This window comes from Equus przewalskii, chromosome 17 (assembly GCF_037783145.1).
Source record: "Equus przewalskii isolate Varuska chromosome 17, EquPr2, whole genome shotgun sequence".
NCBI classification, from domain to species: Eukaryota; Metazoa; Chordata; class Mammalia; order Perissodactyla; family Equidae; genus Equus; species Equus przewalskii.
In genome coordinates, this window is record NC_091847.1 from 44,499,448 (window position 1) to 44,525,094 (window position 25,647).

General features: G+C 36.0%; 1 protein-coding gene across 30 annotated transcripts in view; it reads right to left on the bottom strand.

Annotated features, from left to right (window-relative positions):
* The window catches only part of COBLL1 (cordon-bleu WH2 repeat protein like 1), a 152,880-nt gene that overhangs the window by 113,621 nt on the left and 13,612 nt on the right, over window positions 1–25,647 (bottom strand). For 3 of the 30 annotated variants that reach the window (XM_070581459.1, XM_070581466.1, XM_070581456.1), the window contains exons 2-3: window positions 11,570–11,690; window positions 9,730–9,862 (exon numbers count right to left, since the gene is read on the bottom strand). The exons of 23 other annotated variants lie outside the window; for them this stretch is intronic. Coding sequence is in view for 2 of the 7 variants with exons in the window: in XM_070581434.1 (XP_070437535.1) it covers window positions 11,570–11,682 (113 nt within the window). In the remaining 5 variants the exon portion in view is untranslated. Of the gene's footprint in view, window positions 1–9,729; window positions 9,863–11,569; window positions 11,691–25,647 lie in introns of those variants that run through there. 4 more of the 30 variants (XM_070581451.1, XM_070581445.1, XM_070581434.1 and 1 more) reach the window with 2 other exon arrangements.

Below are 25,647 nucleotides of genomic sequence, written 5' to 3' on the forward strand. Positions count from 1 at the left end.
CATAAAAGAATTAAGAAACAAAGTTTGGCAAACAAAACTAGCATTATTTATTATTCTTCATCTAATATGTTTTGAGATAATCAGGCTTATAATATCTTTATCAACTAACATTGTATAGGGTCCTTTTTGCATACCATTTCTCTCCTAAAACATGGTTTTAATCAATTTATCTAATTATAAATTTGTGTTCCAAACACTAGGACAGTCATGGTGGTAATTCCTAGAGACCCCTGCTGAAGTCTGTCACAATGGCAACAAGCAAATAGCAATAGTCTAGGCCAAGCTGACTGGACAGTGGGCTGCATAAGGGGGCACCTCACCCAGGTTTGATGTAGAAAAGGCCTTTTGGAAGCACTGACAGCTCAACAGACCTGAAAAATGAGAAAGACACAGCCTAGTGAAGGGGGGATGAAAGTCCTCTAGGCAGTGCTAAGGGAGAGAAAGATCCTCTAGGGACAGGGATGGGGGAGGGTAAGGCCTGGAGAGGAAGACAGGGCCCCTAGCAGTGTATCTTACAGGACCAAAGTTGGGCCTTAGCATAAAAAAGTAGGGAGGGGGCTTGCCCCGTGGCCGAGTGCTTAAGTTCACGCGCTCCACTTCAGCAGCCCAGGGTTTTGCTGGTTCGGATCCTGGGCATGAACATGGCACTGCTCGTCAGGCCATGCTGAGGTGGCGTCCCACATAGCACAACCAGAGGCACTCACAACTAGAATATACAACAATGTACTGGGGGGCTGTGGGGAGAAGAAAAAAAAAAGATTGGCAACAGATGTTAGCGCAGGTGCCAATCTAAGTAAAAAAAAAAAAAAAGAGGGAGTGTTTAAATCAAAAAAGTGACAGAATCAGAGCTGCATTTTAGAGTGCTTTCCCTGGCTAATATGGAGCCTGGATTGAAGGCAGGTAAGACCAGAGGCAGGAAAACCAGGTAGACTAATCCAGACTGGAAATCTGGATCTTATTTGATCACACAATTCTATCAGTGAAAGGAAAAAGTAGACTCAGCAACTCAATTATAAGTAACATGTGTTGCTGTATTCATGGGTCCTTTTTCAAAAGTGAAATTGAAGGGGCTGGCCCCACGGCCTAGTGGTTACATTCAGTGTGCTTTGCTTTGGTGGCCCAGGTTCACAAGTTCGGGTCTTGGGCATGGACCTTTACCACTCATCAGCCATGCTGTGGTGGTGACCCACATATAAAATAGAGGAAGACTGGCACAGATGTTAGCTCAGGGCTAATCTTCCTCAAGCAAAAAAAAGAGGAAGATTGGCAATAGATATTAGCTCAAGGCGAATCTTCCTCAGCAAAAAATAAAAAAAGTGCAATTGAAGAGTATGATAAAATGAAACAAACATTTAATATGTTTTATGTATTAATGGTATTTATTAGTAAAAAGTAGATGTAAATTCTTATTTCAAGTAGTCAACTGCTTTTGGGGCTCCAATTCTTATCAGATCTGATTGCTTCTTATAGCATGGCTGACAACAAGCTTATACTAAAATAAGTGTCAACTTTGCTGTTTCCATGTAGTTCAATTGTGCTTGTATTTTTATCATATTCAACGTGTGATTTCTTTGCAGATATTCACATCTGTCCATCCTGAACATTAGTTTATAAATATGATGTGTAAAACACTGACAAACATGTAAATTGCAATACACTGAAAGATAATAACGACATGAGGTTAGCAAGGTGGCCCCAGTACGGCACACTCACCCTCTCTTGCTGTGACATAACTCTCTGACCCACAAACTGAGTAACTTCTTCAGTGCCTAACCACGCTTTAAATATCAATAGAGCTTAACTTCTGGGTTTTTGTTGTTGGGTTTTTTTGGTGAGGAAGATTTCCTCTGAGCTAACATTTGCTGCCAATCTTCCTCTTTTTTCGCTTGAGGAAGATTAGCTCTGAGCTAACATCTGTGCCAATCTTCCTCTACTTTGTATGTGGGATGCCTCCATAGCATGGCTGATGAGTGGAGAAGGTCAGTGCCTGGGATCCAAACCCATGAACCTGGGCCGTTGAAGCGGAGTGTGTAGAACTTTAACCACTCGGTCACGGAGCTGGCCCCAACTTCTAGTTTTATAAAATTACATATTAATGGAAGTTCTAATATTTTCTTTCTCTCACCAATGAGTCATCTCCTGTTCCCTTCTCTGCAGATGCCACTGTTTTGGAAGTAGATAATGATGGCCTAAAGTGGCTAAGGGGCAAGGATGCAGATTTTTCCATATTAATTTTTTAAATTAACAGACTTTTTTAAAAAGCAATTTTAGGTTTTTAGAAAAATTGATTAGAAATTACAAAGAGTTCTCATATACCCTTAATCCCTTCCCCTGACAAGTTTCCTCTATTGTTTACACCTTTTACATTTGTTACAAGTGATGAGCCAATATTAATACATTAGTATTAAAGTCCATAGTTTACATTAGGGTTCACTCCTTCTGTTGTACAGTTGCATGGGTTTCAAAAAATGTAATGACATGTGTCCATCATTACTATATCATACAAAATAGTTTCACCACCCTAAAAATCCTACACTCCACTTATCCGTTCCTCCCTCTCCTATCCCAAACTTCTAGCAACTGAATTTTTTTCACTGTCTCCATTGTTTTGCCTTTTCCAGAATGTCATGTGACTGGAATCATATAGTATGTAGCCTTTTCATACTGGCTTCTTTCGCTTAGCAATATACATTTAAATTTCCTCCATATCTGTTCATGGTTTGATCATTCACTCATTCATTCATTTTTGAGGAAGATTAGCCCTGAGCTAACACCTGTGCCCATCTTCCTCTACTTTATTTGTGGGACGCCTACCACAGCATGGCTTGTCTGCACTGGGGATCTGAACAGGCAAACCCCAGGTCGCTGAAGCAGAACATTTGAACTTAACCGATGTGTCACTGGGCTGGCCTGATCATTCATTTATTTTTATTGTGGAATACTATTTCATTGAATGGGTATACCACAACTTATTTATCCATTCACCTATTCAGGGAAATCTTGTTTGCTTCCAAGTTTTGGCATTTATGATAAAGCTAATATACACAATCTTGTGCAGGTTTTTGTGTGGATATAAGGTTTGAATTCATTTGAAATTCATATCTACCAAGGAGTGTGATGACGGGATTGTACGGTTAAGACTATGTTCAGTTTTGTAAGAAACTATCCAACTGTCTTCCAAAGTGACTATACTATTTCGCATTTCAACCAGCAACGAATGAGAGTTCCAATTGTTCTATATCCTTGTCAGCATTTGGTGGTGTCAGTATTTTGAATTTTAGCTATTCTAATAGGTGTGTGCCTATCAATTTTTATATCCCAACAACTTTCTAAACCTTTGTATGGGTTTTAAATGTTTTCCTTTGATTATCTTAGGTGTTAGGCAGTTTATTTACCAAAGGAAAAAAAAAAGAAAAGAGAGAAGGGAGGGGAAAAAAGTACACTCCTTTGAATCTGTATACCTCTCATTGTCATATCTTATCCAATGGCATTATCTAGAACTTTCAGAAAAAAAGTTAGTAACGGTAATGGGAGGCATCTTTAATTAATTCCTGATTTTAATGATATAACTGCTAATATTTCATCATTAACTATAATGTTTTCTATTGGCTTAATATATATGTTGTTTAATTAATTGTTTAATCAATATCCCTCCATTTCTAGGTTTCTCAGTTTTAATTTTCCATCATATTTTGAGAAGAACTATTCAGTGGCCAGAAGAACCAGATTTAATGTTTTGTCTCTCTAGAGGACAGAATTATATATAACTATATAGCTATATGTATATAACTATACATAATTATACACTAGAAGTTATAAAGACACACACTTCAGTTCCATACTGTTCACACTTTCTGAGCTGTCCTATTATACCATATGACCTTTCCCAATCTTTGTTTCCTTTCAAGATTTTCACCATATTAGTGTAATATTAATGTTTTATTTATGTATTTTAATTACTTTCTCTTGTTTTAAGCAATAACATACTGAACCCATGAATTGATACATATTGTTTCCTAATAGAGTAGAATAAACATGACCATTAAAAGAAAAAAACTATACCCTCTCAAAAACAGTTTATTACAGTATTGAGAAGTACTGACGGACCAGGGGCCTTTCCAAGCAGGAAGACTCTCTTATTGATCTTTGTCGCCCCAGACACCAGCACCACGGCTGGTGCTGGGCAGGCACTCAGCAAACATTCACAGGATAAATGGACAAGCATGCAATATAGACCTAGACTGGCTCAGGAGGCTGTGAGCCCCTTGTCTTGGAGTCATTGCAGCATGAATGAGATAAGCATTTGATAAAACTGAGAGACAGGGCAGGACAGGGGGCCTCAGAGAAGTCTAGGAGAAGTATTTTAATTTGTAAGGAGAAATAAGAGTGACTTCCCAGGGATGGATAGTGACTGGCTAACATGTGCATCGCAAAACTGACTTTGACACCTAGTTTTGCCACAAACAATGTAACCTTGAGCATGACTTTCCCTTTGAGTTATTAATGTAATATATAAACAGTTTTCTACTTGTAAGCCATTTTTGGATTCCCACAATAATCCTACTTAGTGACAGAGTAATATGCTGATGAATTTAATTTTATTTTGCAATTTTACAGTTGCACTGAAAAGAGAGGATAGCCTTTTTCATTTCGTACAATTTCTTTGCAAAATGTCAGTACAGATATGCTCACTAAGTAGAATAAAGTCAGAAACTTCCTAGTTTTTTCTATGTTCTGTAAAGCTTTAAAGAATGTTATCCCAGACTCATAGAAAAAAAAGATCAGACTTGTGGTTACCAGCGACAGAGGGTGAAGGGAGAGTGAATTGGAGGAAGGTGGTCAAAAGGCACAAACTTCTAGTTATAAGGTAAAGGAGTACCAGGGATGTAATATACAACAAGATGACTATAGCTAACAATGCTGTATGATATACAGGAAAGTTGTTACGAAGGTAAATCCTAAGAGTTTTCACCACAAGGAGAAATTTTTTTTCCTTTTTTCTTTTTATTGTATCTATATGAGAAGATGGATGTTAGCTGAACCTATTGTGGTAATCATTTCACAATATATGTAAATGAAACCATCATACTGTATACCTTAAACATAAAAATTTTTTTTCCAGTAAGCTCAATAAGAAAACCAAAAAAAACCCAGAATGTTATGTGTTATCTATTCTTTAGAAGACCAAACAGGCTTGCCTCCATAACTAATCCCAGAACCTTCTGGAGGATAGAACCTCTGATAACTTCTTCATCTTGTTTTTCTATAATCAATTGATTTAACAACTCTAAATCTTGATTCAAATTTTTATTTCATGCATTTTCCAGATAGTCATCCATTTCATCTGGAATTTCTAACCTATTACCATAAGTTATACCTATTATTCTTGTAACTTAAAAACTCTTGGAATCTATAAGATTTTTCTTTTTCTCCTCTTTTTTCATCAAATTTGAAAGAGAGCTGTGTTGCCCTCCCCTCCTAAAAAAATAACTACATAGTTTTGCAGTTCTGTATTTGTTAAATCATTGATTTCTGCTTATATATGTATTATTTACTTCCTCCTTTCATTTGTTTTGTTTTAGCATCATGAGCTGAACTTCTTAGCTCATGTTCTCTTATTTTTCACTTTGATTCTTATTTCACTTTGATTAAATTTCACTTTGTCTACTATTTCCATGTGGTTGAGTGGTTTTTGTTTAAGCTTTATTTTAACTAATATCTTTGGGTCAAAGACTGTCTCTGTACAATTTCATACTTGTGGAAATGAACTAGCTTTTCCTTCTGGCCCAGTCTATAATTAATTTTACAACCTTCTTAAATATATTAAACACATTTTCCCTTGGTTTAGTGCCTTATGGTCTCTTTTTTAACTTGGTAAATATTATTTTCAGTGTTATGTCCTTGCTGGATTACACAACACCTTAGAGGCTTACCAATGTGCATGGGCCCTCATGGGAAGGTCCGTGGAGTTCTTGAGTCTAGTTCTAACAGTTTTTCTGTCTCCTCACTTTCTTCCAGTCATCACTTAGTGTGTCACACTTTCAGTACTCCATCTCCACTTTGCTAAATCAGTACTTCTAGCATCTGCCTTTGGTTTTGAAATCAAATAGTCCTGTCTATTAGAATTAAAAGTTAAAATCTGATCAGGTTTGAGTAAGGAATCTGTAGGTGCCCTTTGAGAAAAACACTTGAACTTTGGAATATCTGCTTTAGCTACTCTGACCTTATGTTATTTACTTACTTCCTTGTTCTCAGTTTAGTTTTCCAAGGTACAGTGGAACTTTAACTAGTATTTAAAGATTAGTTAAATACTTAAAGGTACTTCAGTACTTTATTTTTAAAGATTTTTAAAGTACTTAAGTACATGGAAAAAATAAAAATACTACACTATTGTTTTTTTAAAAGTTGAAAATTTTGTTTTAAGTATATAGCACAAAAGTCCACAGTATTTTAAAGTATAATTTTTTCTATATCACTTCATTTGAAAGATTATCACTAACTAAAGTGAAGCTGTTTCAACCAGAAATAGCTGGTTTGTTGCCCCACTCACATAGTCTTAAAAAAGTACAAACAATGTTTCTTTTTATAGCTAAACAATGTGGTATTTTCCACAACATTCACTAAATAGTCTCAATGTACATTAGACAATAGCACTAGACCATTTGTAATTCTGTCATCCTCAAAAAATACCAATACATTAAGTACCTTAAATATTTCCATTTTTGTCTAAAACAGTATTTTCTTGACTTAAAGGATAAATTCTATCATTTAAATTAGATATGAATAAAATGTATACTTGATGAATTTTAAGAAAAGAATTAACCTGCAGCATTTTATGCCCACATTTCTGTAGAAATCAGAAAGTTGAAAGATATATGCAGCTTACAAATTTTAGTATTCTGGTAGGTATGTTTATATAAGCACTTTAAAAAATACCCAACTACAAAGGAAATAAACATTCACTATTAACTAACATCTGATGGTGAATTATTTGTTTATTATATAATAAAATGTCCCTAGACAGCAAAATCCCTATTGCTGAGGTTGTCATTCTGGGAAGTCCCTACTCTTCATCTATAAAATCAGAAGATTAATATAAAAATCATTTCTTGGCTTAAAATTCTACAGGATTACATGCCTAAGCTAAATGTAAAACAGCTCAAAATTACAGAATTGGTCTTTCAAAAATTACCCAAGTCTCAGAGTATTAAGAAATCCAAAAATGACAATGACGAAAAGATATTTAACTTTTAAGTAACTGACTTTTTCATTAAGTAAATTTCATATCTTTGGTTCTAAAGAACATAAATGGTGACAAAACAAACTTGTAATTCTTTCATTCAGAGATCTGTCTCTTATTATCATTTTAAGACAAATGTATTGATGTACCTATTAGACAAGAGAACACAGCATTTTCTCGTACTATTATACGAGTGAACTTCAAAGTTATATACAAATACGATTTTTTAAGTTTCTGAATAAATTGTCCAGTTACATACTACATTACTCAGTCATTTTCATTAAATATAACACAAGATTATTTATTTTTGAAATACCCAGATTCAGCATCTTTCTACTATTGTGAGTTGTCCTGATCATGATATATCATCTTTCAAACATAAGTACCCTATATACTTCAGCTCAATATTTTACGCAATAAATATATTCACACGACATTAATATCATATATCCAGAATTTTGTATTTAAAGAGCCACACAATTCTAGTAACATTCACTTAAACTCTCTATAAAGAATTTTAAAAATCAAGTCTTTAAAATTAATTCCAAATAATTCATTAAAAATCATGTACCTTATTTTACTTTGAGATGTTCAGAAAATTTTATCTTAGAAAAAGGTAAAACATCAACTTAATATCACTAGATATATTTTCATATGTATGAAAGAGAAAAATATAGTTAGATAAGAAAAAAATGAATTATTCACTTTTATCAATCTCAACTTGAATGGATATCATCTTATAATCATAATATTTTCATTACTTATACTTCTAATGAAAAGATACATATCTTTGTATGCTCGCCTATGGAATATTTTTCCTTTTCTAGTATTTGAGATATATTCAATTCAAGATCTTTTTTCTTAAGAAGAGATTTGAAAATTAGATTTGGGGTCAGGGGGTTATGTTCTAAAAATATGTGTGGCTTATATGTCATATTACCAAAGCAAATATTTATCAGGAAACTTAAAAGTTTGACTTCTAAAAATCCAAGTTATTAGAAAATAATCCAAAAGTAATTCTATAATGAAGCATGTGCCATTTAAGAGTTAAATAAATGACACATCAATGCAATTGAATATGATGTAGCTATTAAAATTTTGATGAAGACTGAAGCAATGTATTTATGATTATCATAGAATAAAAATACAGGATCTAAAATTTTTAAACAGGTAAAAGAAACACCTTAATCAAAATAATTATTTTCTTTTTATGGTAACGTTAAAGTTAGTTGTTTATTGTTATTTATGCCATGAATATATTTTAAAAATTTATAATTCTCCAAATCACCAAAGTTCAAAATTCTTACTGTTGAATTTTCTTCAGTTCTCTAAAGGGAATTCAGATGTCAGAAATCTGGTTCACAGCAAGAGCTTTAAAAAATAATTCTATCCTAAACAAAAGTTGTTTGAAAAGAAATATAAAATAAAATAAACAAATATATGAAAAGCATGTGCCAATTAAGTAAATTATAAAAGCATTCAGTATCATATATTGTTTATACTTATTAAGTACAAAAATGAGATCAGAAAGATGAACATTATTAAGCGATATTGGTCACTTCTACAATGTGACTAGGACAGGAGTGGTGGTTACCTATAATGTTTTATTTCCTAAAGAAAGACGATAAAATGACTTAAAAAAATGTTAAATGATTTCTGGGTGGTGGAAATCTGAGTGTTTTGTACTTTCTGAATTTATCAGCATTTAACTTTGCAAAACAAATACAAAGAGTGTAAGAACATTTCAAAAATCTTTTAAACATTTGAGCAGTATTATGCTAAAGTCATTTATGAATCAGGTAGCTGCCATGACTGAGGAAGGAACTACCACGTGTCTATCTCATGTCAATGGTCAAACTCATGTTGGACTTTTCTGTCACAGCAGGACACATCACTACATGTACAGGGACACAGAATTTCAGAAGATGATAGAGAAGCTTAAAAGTCTCGAGAGTTACAAACCATTCATTTTAGGGTAATAGATTTGTAAAGAAAAGAGAATAATATTTTTTTTCAATACTGATTAAAAGAGAAATAATGTGTGAAATCTTTTATGCTAGTATTCATTTAATCCTAACAATCCTCTGAGGTAAGTATCATCATCATCTCATTTCTCACATGAGAAAAATGAGACTCAGAAAGTAAATAACTTCGAGAGTCACAGGTTAGTAAGCACAGAACCAAAATGCAAATAACTAGTCTGTCAGACCACTGAGCCAATCCTTTTGCTACCATCCCACACCTCCTGTTAGAACAAAACATCTCTCCCAGGAGTATTGTGAAAAGCACTTCAAACGAGCACACAGAAACCCAGTATCTGATCCCAGCTTTGCTTCCAAAGAGCTGTATTGACCCCAAACTAATCCCTGTGTACCTAAATCTCCTCATGCATAAAATTGTTAAGTGGTGGACCTAAAAACCATATTTTACCAATTGTAAGCCACACTTTTTTCACTTTTTAATAAGTGTGAAATCTAGTTGTATCTTACACTCAACGGCAGCTTTCAGTTGCTGTTGCCCAGGTGATAGTCATGATGCAAGTATGCCCATATGTGGTCCCAGGTGTCCATGTTGTCGCCAACCCCAGAGAATTACGTGCATCGTTGCTGCTACACATTAGTACTGCCAACCAAGCAAAACAACAAGAGGCAAAGTAACTGCCAAATCTCTTGGACAATATGAAGATATGTGAAAGCAACAAAAAGCTAATGAGACCAATCATTTCATACATCCAGCAAGGCTAACATTAAGGCTTCAAGCATCAATTTGTCAGAAAGTTCCTACTGACTTTGAATCGAAGCTGCTTAACTTCCAGTGATGTGTTACTATTGAGGAAAAAACAAAAACCACAGTTGTTAAAATAAGAAAATGGTGGCTGAAACTTATGTAATGGACATGAAAATCCCAGGAGCCATAGTAGAATATATTTCCAGAAGTGCTGTATCCATGCTCTGGACTGCATGAGGACAAGAGTGAGTGAAATAACAGTCACTGACAATTCAATTCAAAAGAAGAGTCAGACTGTGAATATGAAGTTTAAGAAAAACTGTAAAATTATTGTTTATATGTTCCTTTTTAAGATTGCACAAGAATGACATGATGAAAACGTGAAATTAATTTAAAATACCTTTCAATTTCATTAAATGTAATATAAAAACTAAGTCGTAATATGTTGTGTATGGACTTGTTCTATATCTCAATTGCGATGGTAGCTGTGATGGTGTGTCATGATGGCATGGGTTTGTCAAATGTGAACTACACATTAAACTAGGTAAATTTTAGCATATATAAATCATGCCTTAATAAAAACATTTTTAAGAGCATTGTATCAATTTAATTGGACATGTCTTATCTTTTAGAGGTACATAAAATAATGGTGAATCTGAAATTTGACTGCATCCTAGATTCAATGAAATACAGTATGTCTAAAGATTGACTCTATTAGAGAGCTAAAATCTATCATGTGTGACCAGTGTACTATTTTGGGCTCTACTTTCCATACCCAAATGCAAATATGTGCACTAGTTTCTCTCTCAATTTTCTTGGCTCTATGACTACTGTTTTTAAAAAGGTATTTTGACTTCCAGAAAAAAAATCAAAGTTAGATTTTCAAAAATCCCTCTCTGAAATATACTAAGGATAGAATCAATAAGAGATAAGTTTAAAAAGTGGCACATTCAAAAGGTAAATCCAGGTTTCTGTCATCAAGGTAAGACTAAGAGTAAGTCAAGACCCTGAGCAACAGTCTGCAAAAGTTCAGGAAAATAAAATGTTTTCATTTATATTCTCCAACTCTAACTCTAGACACATCTACTCACAACTATTAATCTAAATTCATAATGCTATATGGTATGGATGCTATATGGTAGCATTTTTGTCAGACATCACAACTGGCTAGAGGTATTTTGTGATGTATTTTCACCAACATCCAGCACTACAAATAAAAGAACCCTTTTGGTTTCTGACACTCATTGCATTGTATAAGAAACTAGATCAGTCAAGAACACTTGAACGCCTTTCAATAGTGAATGCCTGTTTTCCAGACAAAATTAAAATCATCATATATGATTTTTTTATACCACTTTCTACAAAAGCATGTTTTAGTTGATTCAATTTTAAAAATGAATGAACTAGCCTACTGTGTCCTAGGCATATGTGATCAATGTAGGGAAATATGGAAGGCATACGTTGTCCCTGTCTTCCTAAGGTTTTAGAATCTACTTGGTTCACATCTATTATTTAGTTATATTCTAGAATAAAATATTAAAGATAAATTTCATTTACACACAAAAAATCTCACAGCAAAGTGAAAAAACATTTTTGTAATACCGTAGAAGCAACGGCAGCCCAGCGGTTAAGGGAATGTGAGTGGGTCCACATGCTGCTTCCATCACCTTCCAAATCTGCAACTTTGGCAAGATCTCACCTTTCTCTGCCTGCATTTCTCCAGCTGTAAAACAAGCATCTTAGCACCCATCTCTGAGTTGCTACAAAAGTAAAACACACATTAAGCTCTTAGTGCAATGTCTAGCATATAGTAAGCACTTGATAATTGTTAGCTGATTTTTATGTTAAAAATTAGGGCCCGGATTCATTTTAACATAGCATAGACCTTATAAAAAGAAAGTCATTACCACTAGAATATACAATTATGTACTGGGGCTTTGGGGAGAAAAGAAAAAAAAAAGGAGGAAGATTGGCAACAGATGTTAGCTCAGGGCAAATCTTTCACAGCAAAAAAAAAAAAGTCATTGTTTAAGGATTATTATGCAGTTGCAAACCATTATATACCAAGATAGAAATAAATTAATCTTTTTTGTATCTTTCCCATAAATATGGCATAACCAAATAAAGTCCATTTATGCAAACTCAAATAAATTAGGACTTGATCATTCACCTCACCAAAAATTTCACCATTGATTTCTTTCAATAACAACTTCTTTCAGTCCATATAGGACCAAAATTAAATTTCCAAATTTTAAAAAACTTGATTTTTTTTAACAATTTCTCCAGAATTATATTTTAGAAAGTGTTACATACTTCTAATTATGATTCATATAGGTATATCATCAAATGGATTGATGCACATGGAAATGTTAAATTAATATGGTATTACACAACTTCACTGTAGTCAGTTGTTACTTTAAATCTAGTTTTTCAGCACAGCTAAACGGAACAATACCCTCAAAAAATCCACACTGTCATATGACATCTTCGTTTAATCAACAACAAAGATTTCATAGTCATGTACTTACTTTAACCACTAGATAAACAATCATGTACCTTCAAAAGACCTCATGGGGGTAACCAAATGTTACGAAATTATAAAGTCAAACTGGGCACTCCAGAAGCTTATCTGTGAGGAAAGCTTTTATCTAGAATCAAGGCTGTTTAGTTTAGCTAAAGAGATAGAAACAGCATTATTCCTATTATGCAACTGACTCCCACTATCCAAATGGAACACCCAAAGGTTGATTATTGCTCTTCGCCTGACTGCGGAGTCGGTAGCCCTTTCAAGCATCAAGAAGTAATAAAAAGTCATGGGTTAATTATTAGATGAAAATATTTCCATCCCTCTTAAAATAAGAAATGGACCACAAAGTAGCAACCTAAATACAAGACTTCCAATTTCAAGTCCAACGTTTACTCTCCAGTATCACAACTGGACTTCTTAAGTTGCTGGAACTCCTCAAGTTGTTTACAAGCAAATTGTTGGTAGTCAAGCTGAAAAATTCAGTACTATCTTTCATTTCATGGAAAAATAAGAGGAAAAGAAATGGGAACTAAGATTTTAGGGTCCTGTGCTTTACATATACATGCAAAATGTGGTTTTAATCCCCATTTTATGGGTAAAGGTACAGAGGCTCTGAGAGGTTAAGTAACTTGCCTAAGGTCAACCAATAAGAAAATGGCACATCTTTGATTCAGACCAAAGTCTACGTGACAAAGTCAGAACAGGCAGACAGAACGCTATTTTTCAAGAAGTTTTGGAAAACTAATCTCTAAAGAAAGTCTTTCACTTTCACATGGAACATACTAAAGTCATATACGTATACTTTTAATGGATGGATCACAGTAGCAAGGTTACCAAGTATGATCCTGGAGAAGTTGCTGCCTCTAATTGTCTCAGGTTTTTTGTTCATCTGATAAATAAGAACCAAGACAGAAGGATCTCTCACAAAAGGTTGTTATAAAGATAAAATTCTATAATATATTTAAGATACTTAGCATTAAGACCTAGCATCTAATAAGGTCTTAATAAATGTGGGTCAACTTTTATATTATTACTCTTGTTGTCATATGTAAAATTAGAGTCTTTACTCTTTGCTGGGTCAACAATTGAGAGGTCTCTGAGGAAGTCACTGGGTCTGTCTTATCCCCTGTCCCAATAGAGAGTCTGGAATATAAGTCAACAGTCATTGAATAAACAAATCATCTAATAATTTAACATTCACATTTATCTCAACATATAAACATTGATGGATAGTTAACTAAGAAGGTATCCATCTTGCTGATCTTTCTTTTTCTCTACAATGATGCCTTGATTCAAAAGTTCTCTGAGGACAAAAGATCCTTCAGAGGAAGTCCTACTTGGTTAAAGAAAGAGGAAAAACAAACAAAAAAACCCCCCCAGAACTTCCATACATCATGTAAAGAAAAACCAGGCAGACATGCATGTAAAAAATACCTCAATTCACAGCTTTTTCTTCTCCACTTGAAAGTAAATCACCCTCCACTCTAGAAAAATGTATAAATTCTCACTGTCCTCTTAAATCTTCTACTACCCTCCAACAGGATCTCTTAATTACCAGTCCTCTAACCATACAACAAAGAAAGAAGAGCCAAAATCAATCAATTCTTTGTGTTTGCCCATCGACTGACTGCACATGACATAAATGTCTTTAAACCAATATTTACATTTTTAACTTCATTTTCTTATCTATAATTCAATTTGATAGGTTAAGGTACCTTGCTGACGTCTTAAGCATCTATAATCTGATAAGCACTAGTTTGGAGATGGGCACACACAAATCAATTTTTCTGCTGTGAGCTGATCTGAAGCAGAACTTGACTTGTTCCCTGTAGCAGGAAGGTGGGGTCAGAAATACCTACTTTCCAAATGCTTAGGTAAAGCAGGAGAACACAGTGATGAAGAATGCTGGCTTTGGAATCAGACAGACCTGACATGAAAACCTGGTTCTATTCTTCACTTAATCTCAGCTAAGAAATCTGTATGAGCCTCAGAGTTTCCTCCTGTATAAAAAGGGATATAACATGAACCTCGTGGAGTTGTTGGGAGGATTAGCTAAACCAAGATAGGTACTTGGTATTAATAATATCAATAAATGATAAGGATTATGATCTATTTTCAAGCAATTTTCAAATAAAGCATTACAACTACCATAACTAGTTAAAGGTCCATGGAGAGTGTCCCTTCCCAAACCATTCCTTCTCACACAGCCTCAAGCATTCACCCAAATCCTCTATTCCTCCACTGCACCCCTTTTTGTAAAAACCAAAGTTTCTTAGACCATCAAAATCCTAACACAAACAAAGCATTTATTGAAAACCCAAATGGACAAAATAATGTGAGGGAGTGCTACCATGGATAAAAAGATAACTAAATCTCACTCTTAAAAAGCTTACAACTTGAGAAAACAAGCTTATAAACAAAACAAAAATAGAAGATAGACAGTCATACATGCTCTGGCAGAGTTAGAGGCAAAGTACCATGAAAGCAAAGGCAAGAAAAAAATGCATCTGGCTCGAGGATCTATAAAAGCTTCAAGAAGAAGGTGGAATTTGGAACTGGGCCTTGAAAAATGTGTGGATTCCTCTGGGCAGTGAGGTGGGCCAGTAGAATTCCACAATGAAGAAACACTAGAGAAAAACAAGGAGGTTGAAACTCCCCAGTATTCAGGAGATGTCACAGGCTGTCTCCCAGGTCTGAAAAGAATGTAGGTAGGAGCCAAGACCCGAAAGGAAAGTTAGGACCAGGCATCCATGCATTCTCAATGCCTACCACAGAGTCTGGCCTTTATTGTACAGGTAGCAAACATTATTTTGGGGGAGAGCAGGGGAGCTTGAAATGAATTGACTCATGGCTTGGAAATATCCCTGTAGTATATTAAATCTTAAAAAATAAAAACTAAGGGTAAGAAGGAGCCATCAAAACAGTCCAAGCCTACACTAGGACATCAAAAAATGGAAATAAGAAAAGACATTATACTGCAAGAGCCCACAGGATTTAGCAATTTGTAATTCTTATAATATACAAATACATTTCCTCTACTTGGAGTAAAAGTTAATAGCAGGCTGAGTGGGGCTGAGACAAGAGGGCCTGACCAGTCATGTGTAACCTAAAGTCACAATAACCCCCAACAGTTGCTAAGAATAGGTTCAATATTGGTTTTAAGGGGTACCTATGCTATATTAAAGGGGTGTCAGCTGGTGGATGAAATAACAGCCAAGCTCTCAAGGCACTTGTGGTATATGTATAAGTCAGGTTAGGGGTGTGGTCAAGATTCCCAGTGGTCTCTCTGATTCACAGCAGGCTCACAACTGCTTACTGAGGCCACAGAAATCCAGGCCACAAGGGGAAAAAATTAGCTAGCCAGGGAGTCAGGGCCCAGCCAAATGACCAAAAGTTTAGGACAGGACTCCAGTGCAGCATAAGAAACATCCAGGGGCTCAGTGGGGAAAGTCCTGGATATATGGATGTTGAGAGCACACTTAACAAGGAAGCTTCAGGAGGCAAGAATAATTCCAGGCCACACCAACTGGTGGAAGAGGCTTTGTCTGAATTAACTAATGAACTTTCGCACCCATAGGTTGAAAGTCTTTAATATTGAGAAAGGCTGAATAGGACCCAAACTAAAACTGTGTTATATGAACATGAACTTGTAACAGAAATGTTTTTCTGAACTCCTAACCTAAATTCCCTATCTGATATGAGTGTAATGACATAGGTTACCAAAAAAAAAAGGAAAGAAAGATGAAGACCTAGCAACAACTGAGATAAAATACTTTTACCAAAAACAAATCTAAATATTAAAATGAGAAGTCTTTCAATCTACCATAACCTTAGGAGAACTTGCGCAATTGGGCCCAACTTCACCTCTAGCCTCACCTGCCCCTGCCCAGTCCATATGCTCTACTCACACCAGACTACTCCACATTCCACAATATTCAGGTCACTCTGGTGTGTTGAGGTCTTCATTTAGAATATCTGTCGTTTTTTCTGGCTCGGCAACTCCCATTCAACCTTCAAGTCACATATGCTGTAAGAGTCTTGGTGCCTTCAAGCAGAACTAATCACTGAATGAGTTCCTATAGCATTTTCTACATACTTCTCCTGGATGTACTTGTCTTTCAAGATCAGCTCAAGAGTTCCCTCTTCCAGGAAGCCTTGAGACTCTCACAGCCATCCACGTCTGTCTTTATTCCTAGCCTTGCAATTGATAGTCTCACATCACTTGGCTATTTCTACCACCCAATTGTGAACCACTCATGAGCCACATTTAAAACTTACTCATCATTTTATACCCTCTACTTAGAGCCCAGTTTCTGGCATAAAGTAATTTATCAATATGTTGAGTAAATTAACATTTTTCTAGTTTGCCAATAACGGATAAGGTTTTTTGTATTTACATTTTCATTTTAATCTTTACCATTTGAATGAAGATATTAGCCCTTATTTCATTTGCATATTCTAGTTACCCTTCCCTCAATTTCTTAAAAATTTGTTATGATAATTTTTTAAAACTAGAGAAATATAACAGTCTTTAATTTCATTCAATATAACAATGGAACTGCAACAATTTAATCCTCCACCTATTGTTAACAGGAAATTCAGGGATTTCACTAATAGTATGCCATTGTGTGTCTGCCCACTTAAAAGGTGCCAACCATGAACAAGACTGAAAATGTTTATTCTCACCGTCCCATACCAGGTTATTTTTATGCCCTTCTTGGCATCACCCATTATCTAGAACCCATCAAAACCAGCAACACCCCTTGCTTTCCAGACCTTTCCCTCCATTACCCTAGACACCACCACTACTATCTAATACTTATTTTGTGCACTACTTCAGCCCTTGCTTATTAGAAACAATCACAGCTACTCAGTATCTACACTCCTTGTTTATGATACAGATGATTCTTGTAACAGCCCATATTACAGATGAGGATATTAAGACAAATATAAAAGTAACTTATGCAAAATACACTGTAGTAAAGGGTTAAAACAGGATTTTATACCATGTGACTCCAATGCCTATGCCCTATACACTACACCAGAGGTTCTCAGCCTTTCCCATGCAAAACAGATCGCTGGGCTCCTTCTCCAGACTTTCTGATTAAGTAGGTCTGAAGTGGGTCTGAGAATCTGCATTTCTATTAAGTTCCAGTGGATACACTGCTGATCAGGGATCACACTTTGAAAACCACAATGACAAAGAAAGTTACTTAATAGGATACATTTGGTTAATTCAACACCCCTCAATATGATTTGCTCTTGACGGAGGGCACCTACAAAGGCATACTTTTCTAAAATCTGATGTCCTATGACAGAGAGGTGAGCCATCAGGGGAAGAAAATAGTGCTGGAGACATGTCCCTGAATGGAAAAATTCAACATGGTAGTAATATCAACTCCTTAAAAATCTATATGGAAATTCAATGCAAGTAATCAATTCTCATTCCCAATTCTAAATTCAACATGGAAAAACAAATGCCTGAGAGCAGCTAGGAGAATTTCTAAAAAGAACATTGACCGTGATGACTTACCCTACGAGATCATTAAAACATACTATAGAGACACTGCAAGTAAAATATTTTGGATTGATAGAAAAGCATAAAAATCAGTGCAGCTGAATGGAAAGCCCACTAACACACACATGAATTAAAATAAATTTAACATATAATCAAGGTGCCATTTAAAATCAGTGGGAAAAGATCAACTGTTCAATAGACAATGCTCAGGCAATTACTTTTTTTAATTTAGACCCTATCTCATACCACAAGAGAATAAACTTCAGTTTGTTTTCATCCAATATTTAATCTATCATAAACTTCAGGGAATATTTCAAAGACCTATAACGTACATGCATTTCCAAGTAAGACAAATGAAAACACTTGGAATTGTCTCTAAAATAATATGAAACTAGAATGCTTAAAATGCTTCCATAAGCAAAACTGTATGATAAATGATAAAACTGGGGAAATATTTAGAACATAAAATATAAAAATTCAATAGGTTTTTAAGAGAAAAATACATATTCAGAGCTCTTACAAAATCAATGACAAAGATGAATATAAAAACATAGAAGAGATAAAGGGTATGAGGTGAATTTTTAAGAGAAAAGCAAGTGAAAATTAAATATTTTAAGAGCTTCTCAAACATTATCAATGAACTAAAAAATACAAATTTAAATAATCATAATCATTTTCCTCTATCAGACTGGAAACCATCTAGGTTTGACAATGTAGAAAGTGATTTTTTTTTTTTTAATCAAACTCAAAACTGGAAAAATGCAATGAAGGCTCGTGATGTCAGGAAACGTGCTCAAGTGTCAAACACAATGTGAATGTTAAGTGGAGAAGGAAATAACTGTTCAGAAACTGGATATGTTTCTACTCTTTATAATCCTGAGGCCAGGCTTTCATTGACTGTCATTTAAAGTGTGTCCTTGACTTAAAAAGATGGAAAAATTTTATAGGCTTTTGTTCATTTTTGGGGGGGTGGGGGAGGAACAGCTAGTTTTGCCCCTTGTTTTTTGTCTTTTTTTTAACTTCATGTACTCTTTCTCTGTTTGGAACAGTTTAGTGCAAAGAGCAAAATCCTGTTATTTTCATAAAATATACAAGTACTGTCAGGAAATTCAATGATGCTTGACAAACCTTTAAAATTGCCCACTTCTCTGAAATCACAAAATAGTAATGTGTGACAAGTGTTCATACAGTTCAAATAACAGCCAGTTTCAATAAGAATGCTTGCATTTATTAGAAAATACACCATTTCAAAATGTGAACACACTTTAGTAGGCTACCCTCTTCCAGGATCATATCTTCCTTCTCGATGACCTTGAGGGTTCACACCAATTTTTAATAGTTTATGACCAGTGGTAACCTGGTTGGGATACCTTAATGAGGAAAAAACACAGCTGTTTGCATTATGACCAAAGTAACAATCTGCGTTCCTTCAGAAATGGCATTGACAATTTTTAATTGGATGAGTATCCATGTGGAAATGAATCTGACATGACATGAAGATGACACCAACAAGCTCAATGAGAAAGAACATCTTCATGCAGATGTCACCTCACACTCCATACCCAAGAGAATCTGTGCTGTCAAGAGAACCAACCTCATCAAGAATTTAGAAAGGAAATGCATAACCTATTCAAACTGAATCATTCATTTCAAGACAATTATTATCAACCAAAAATTCATATGTGGTTCTCATCTAACCTAGCATTTTTAACGTAAAGGGGCTATTTGTAGTTTACAGATGTGGAAAGTACGTGACCATGTGGTGAGAGGTTCCCAGCCTATATTCTGTTACTGCAGCTTCCTAAAAAAGGGATGGAACCTGAGCTGTGGATAGGAAGGTACAAAATAAAAATCTAGTCTTCTCATACAAGAGGGAACTGTCTGGTAGTCTCAAAGATAAGGTCTTTTCATTAGGCACCGCTGCCAACAATGAAGGCCAGTGAAAGAACATATTTGGTTAGTTGATTATTTTCTTTCCTAGAAGAAAAAGGAATGAAAGTTTACAATATACACATTGTGTGCTCACTATCTACACATCTTACCGGGTAGAGCTTTTTCTAACGATTGTAAAGGGCAAGAAAATCTGCTTACAGAGAATCACATTCTATGAACTAATGAGTTACAAAACGGCATTATTTATATTTGGGAAACAATGGTCCTTAACCAAATAGCAACTATAATTTACTGAATAGAAACCAAGAGTGGTCAGCTTAAACCAATCTTGTGAATTTTTCATTTGACTGATGTTCAAAAACTTTAATAATTCAGCTACAATTAATTGTGAAATTAAAATCACAGTCAGTGAGAGTCTTATTAGTTGGTCAATATTTCATGGAACACTTCCAATTAATCCCAGGCGTAAGCCAATTCGATAGGTAGCTCTATTTTCAGATGAAAAAAACAAAAAGAAGGAAAGAAAACAGATGCAAAGAGGTTAGATAATTTGTCCAAAATTTCCTAACTGTTCAAAGGCTGAACCAGAATTTAACAACAGGGCTCCCTGAAATGCCAACCCTGTGCCCCTTAGACTATTCCCAGGGCTTCTTGATTGTCATTTCACATAGATAAGTCGTAAGTTTAAGGCGACAAAGGTGACTGCTAGAGTCTAGTCAGATGAAGAGTGAGCGCTGCTGCCTGATGTCAAGCTGGCAGCTCTGCCCCGTGCCTGCTGAGCTGGAGGCCCTGAAAGTCCGGGCATGGAAGGAAGAGGCCAGAGCCAACCACCTCTTGCTGTCATAGCAATGAACCTCAGACCTGCTGGGCTGCTGGATATTCCCTTTAGGAATTTTCCCCTTGGCACGTCCTCGAACCTTGCAATCCACCGCCCCAGTGAGGCAGTTTTGCCATTAACAATCCTAGGCAGAGAGAGGCAGTTTCGACACGCAGTTCTGGCCAAGAAAAGTCAATACTAACAACTTCCCAGAGTCCAGTGAGAAGAACTCATCTCAGGGAGAAGTGTGATGGGGGCAGCGAGAGGGCACATACACATTTACAAGTTCTATATTTGTGTAAACCTTCTGAAAATCTGAGGGACCAGATATAACGTTAACCAAGGCAAAAAAAAGAAAAAAGTATTTCAAGCTGCGTAGTAACTGGCAATTCAGAGATTTGGACTTATTTTAAAACAGAGAGAGTATTGTTTCCACTGCCTTGGAGGTTTTCAAAGATGTGTATTTTTAATAAGATTGAATCATGTTTTCATTCCAGCCAAAGTGACTTGATCCCATGAATAAAATTTCCACATAATGTACAGTAATATTTTCAATACAATTAGCTGTCAGTGCCCAGCCCAGCACCTGAGACATAGTTAGCTGTCAAAAGTACCTGTTGAATGAAAAAAACCAAACAGGAACTGTTGGTTCTTTTAGGACGATTTCTTACTTTTGTTGTTGTGACAATGGGTTATCTATTAAGTAGCTCCAAACTCAATCCTCCCCAACTAATCCAAGTTTAAAACTCCCTTCTCAGAATCCATACGTGTCCCCAAGCCCAGCTTCCTCACTCCTCAACGGAGCCTGAGACCCCGAGCTTTCTTACCATCCTTGACCTCAGCAAAGTCTAATAACCAGAACTCCACTTGCGTCCAAGCTTCCCCAGTGCTGCTGGGTGGAGACCAAGCCTGGCCTGGGGACCACCCAGGCTGCATTTGAAGAAATGTGTACTTCCAAACCAAATAGGTAATTGCACACACACCCCTACCTTCTCAGCTCATTCTAACAGCTGACTACTCCTATTTCCCAGTAAGAATGTCCTTTCTTACGCATGTCTCTCTCCCTGACAGCATGTCATAGGGCCATCCCATACAGATTTCTCTGAAACTTGTGATGGCTTTCACAGTTTCTAACTGGAACAAACCCTGGGGCTGGTCTCCTCACTGCTGTAGACTTTGCAGTCTTTCAGTTCTGGAATCACGTTCACCCAAATCTGAAACTCATACTCTTCCACAGTTAAGGATTTCATTGGAAATAGCCCAAATGTTTCACAATAGGCGAAAGGTTAAAAAAAAAAAAATGCAAACACACACTCAGACATACATATGGTTTGTTTACAACTATTTCAAAAAGGATTTTTAAATGAGTTTTAAATAACTAAAACAACCTATAACATAAACCTGGAGAAAAGGAATATAAAAATAGAGTATGTAGCTAAAAATCTAAATGTTTATTTAAAAGTCTGGAAGTATGCACTCTATCCACAGCATTACGTAAAAACTGTATCTGAAAGAACACTGGTTTCAAGACATAAATCAGTGTTCTTCAGATAAATAAATTTGGAAATTTTTACTTTCTATGTTTCCACTTTGGAAGCCCAGTATGCATATTAGCATATTAAATTCCCTGAAAAGACCTAAAGAGAAGAAAACAGTTTAATTTTGTTTAACCCAGACTTTCCCAAGATTATTTGACCATGGAAGTTGTTTTTGCAGAAAACATGTTAACTTGGATCTTATTCAGAATGCACCTTGGAAAATGCTAAAATGCAAATCATGTTAACAGTTGTGCTTTCCAGGTAGTCTAGATGATGATTATTTTTCTTTACATATTCCTATTGCTTTCAAATATTCTGTGATAAGCACGTCAACTTTGTAATCAGAAAAAAAAAGAGCAAAAAAATGTGTAGTCCCATTTAACATCATTCCTACTGTTATTTATCATATTGGCTTTGCCACCCCTGGCACTTTGAAGGGTGGAGGGGAGGGGAGTAGAACACAAAGTGGTCAAAGCAAACGGATTTCAAATGGCATCTGGATTCCAGTCTCAGATCTGCCACTGCCCGGCCATGCGACCTTGGATACGTTACACTCTAAGCCCCAGTTTCCTCTTCCGCACAAGCTGGACAACGACCACATCTACTTTACAGAGTGGTTGAGGACTATTAAATGCAGGAATATGCGTCGTACATTTAACACAGTACCTGGGGAATACTCAGTGTTCAGTAAATGTTTGTAACTTGTGTGACCAGTCATACAAATCACTGCCCATTATCCTTCAATTACAGTGACCCTGATGCTTTTAATTAGTGGAAATCTGAATGAATTTACAAACATTCATTCAACCTCTGAAGCAATTAAGGCTCCATATTATTTTACATACTGTCTTGTAAAACATATTATTTAAAAGTAAACTTACCAGGAACACCTTAATGCTCAAGAAACTTTCCAAATGCAGTCTGTGCATGGGTATAATTCATTCTGCCTGAAAATTTTCATTATACTTACTAAGATAAACTAGATCACAATCATGTTAAGAAATTTTGAATGATGGGGCCAGCCCCGTGCCCAAGTGGTTGGGTTCGTGCGCTCTGCTTCTGCGGCCCCGGGTTTCGCAGGTTCGGATCCTGGGCGCGGACATGGCACTGCTCATCAGGCCACGCAGAGGCGGCATCCCACATGCCACAACTAAAAAGAAATATACAACTATGTACCGGGGGCCTTTGAGGAGAAAAAGGAAAAATAAAATCTTTAAAAAAAAAAAAAAAGAAATTGTGAATGAGTCTTTCCTCTTTGACATTAAAACTCACCTGCAAGAATATGGAAAATATTCCTAAATTACAAAAAAGAGTGAATCCAGAAAAATATAAATAAATAAGACTACTGAACTGTACTTGCTATAATAAAGGCTTTTTGTCAAGGGTTTGCAGGGTTACTTTTCAGACTGTGTCATCATCCTGCCACCAGAACTTAAAGAGTTACAGCTTGACTCAACCAGGGACAAATGCTGCCCACTTCCCTCCCCTGTGACTAAATGATACAGTCACAGTCATCCTTAAGGATGAAGGAGTCAGGACTCAGAGATTCCTCTTTCTCTTATCAATAGCTAAAGTTATTTTCTAGATTGCCACTTAATTCTACAGCATGTGTGGTATAGTATAAGGCCTCAATTTCTAGTTTACAGGAAGAGGAAGATTTGATTTTTAATCCATGTGTCAAAAAAAAGAAGCTCTCTTCAATATATGATAGTCTATAATTAGAACAGTGTCTCAAATTCCCACTTCCTCTTTTGAATAATGATGTTCTTGTGTGTGACATTACAACTGAAAATTTTCAGTCACTGCACATCAGTCCTAACAAAATCAAAGAAATGCAGTTAGAGTTACTCTCATCTTACATAGAAAAAAAGTGAAACATGAAAAGGTAAGGCAATTCTCAGAACGCGGAAGTGAGGAAACAGCCAGAATTACAATCACCCTGGTAGCATATTCCTAATCTCAGAGGGGGCATTTTTCTCCTCTAAAAGAGAATGTGATTTTCATTGAGATTAGTACCCATTTTTTATTCAGTGTTCCAAGAACAACTTCCCTGCATCTCGCACAGGGACTTTCACAGTGGACTTACGAAGAAAACCAACCCCATCTTCTACTTCCCGGGAAAGGAACATGGCATGTTCCCTCACTCCTTGGTTTCCAATTAGAATAATATCGATGCCAGCATTACAAAAGGCTGTTTTCTAACAAAGCAGACAATATTTAAAGTTTAACAGGGGGCGCCCGGTGGCACAGTGGTTAAGTTCACACGTTCCGCTTCTCTGCCGACCGGGGTTCGCTGGTTCAGATTCTGGTGCGGACATGGGACTGCTTGGCAAGCCACGCTGTGGTAGACGTCCCACATATAAAGTAGAGGAAGATGGGCATGGATGTTAGCTCAGGGCCAGTCTTCCTCAGCGAAAAGAGGAGGATTGGCAGCAGTTAGCTCAGGGCTAATCTTCCTCCAAAAAGAAAAAAAAAACTAACAAACATATACTGAATGCCTGATAAGTGTTGGTGTTACTTCCACACTTTCATTCTTGTTCTTGTATAATTATCTTGTATAATTATACATTCTTGTATTATTATCTTGTCCCACCACGGAGGAAACTGAGCCCAATGAGGGGGAAAGAAGGTGCCTTAACCAGCAAGTGGCAGATACAAGATTGGGTTCCAGGTCTTCTGTTTCCAAATCCGTTCTGCAAGAGCTGCTATTCTGACTTCTGGCTGGACCAGTTTTATTTGAAACCAAAACCAATGCTGTTAAATGCCCGAGAGCCAAGTGCACTGGTTCACCCCACGAGACAACTGTAAGGCAGCCTGCAGAGTTAAATGGAGAGTACTGGGCTCACTTCAAATGCTGTATGGAATGTGGTGTCACCTGCCCATACATTAAATGAACAAGTTTTTTTCCTGATGAATCCTGGCTTAGAATTTCATCTTATTTTAGGACAACGTAAAATGTCAACTTATTGCCAAAAACACATTCTTAGGAAAAAATGGACAAAATTGTTATCTACTATGATATTTGCAGTTTTGTATCCACTTTGAAGTATAACTCTCAAAAATACTGAGGAGAAGAAGCACTCAGACTGATTTTTCTGCCCTAGGTGCCTATTTAACAATTTAATTTCTTCCATTCATACTAACTCTAATTCTCAATCTCTTCTTTCAGGAGCTGGAAGAAAATACCCTTTATTATTTGGTTTTATCCTTCAGCCATTGTTGGTCACATCAGAAGGCTAATTTCTTCCACCAGCAGAAGAACCAGATCAAAACAGCAAGGCTCCTGACAATTTAGATTGCAGGGTGTTCACACAAATAATTAGAATTTTTATCCGCCAATTAATCATATAATTAACAACTAATGCTTTGTTCTCAAAAGCAATAACT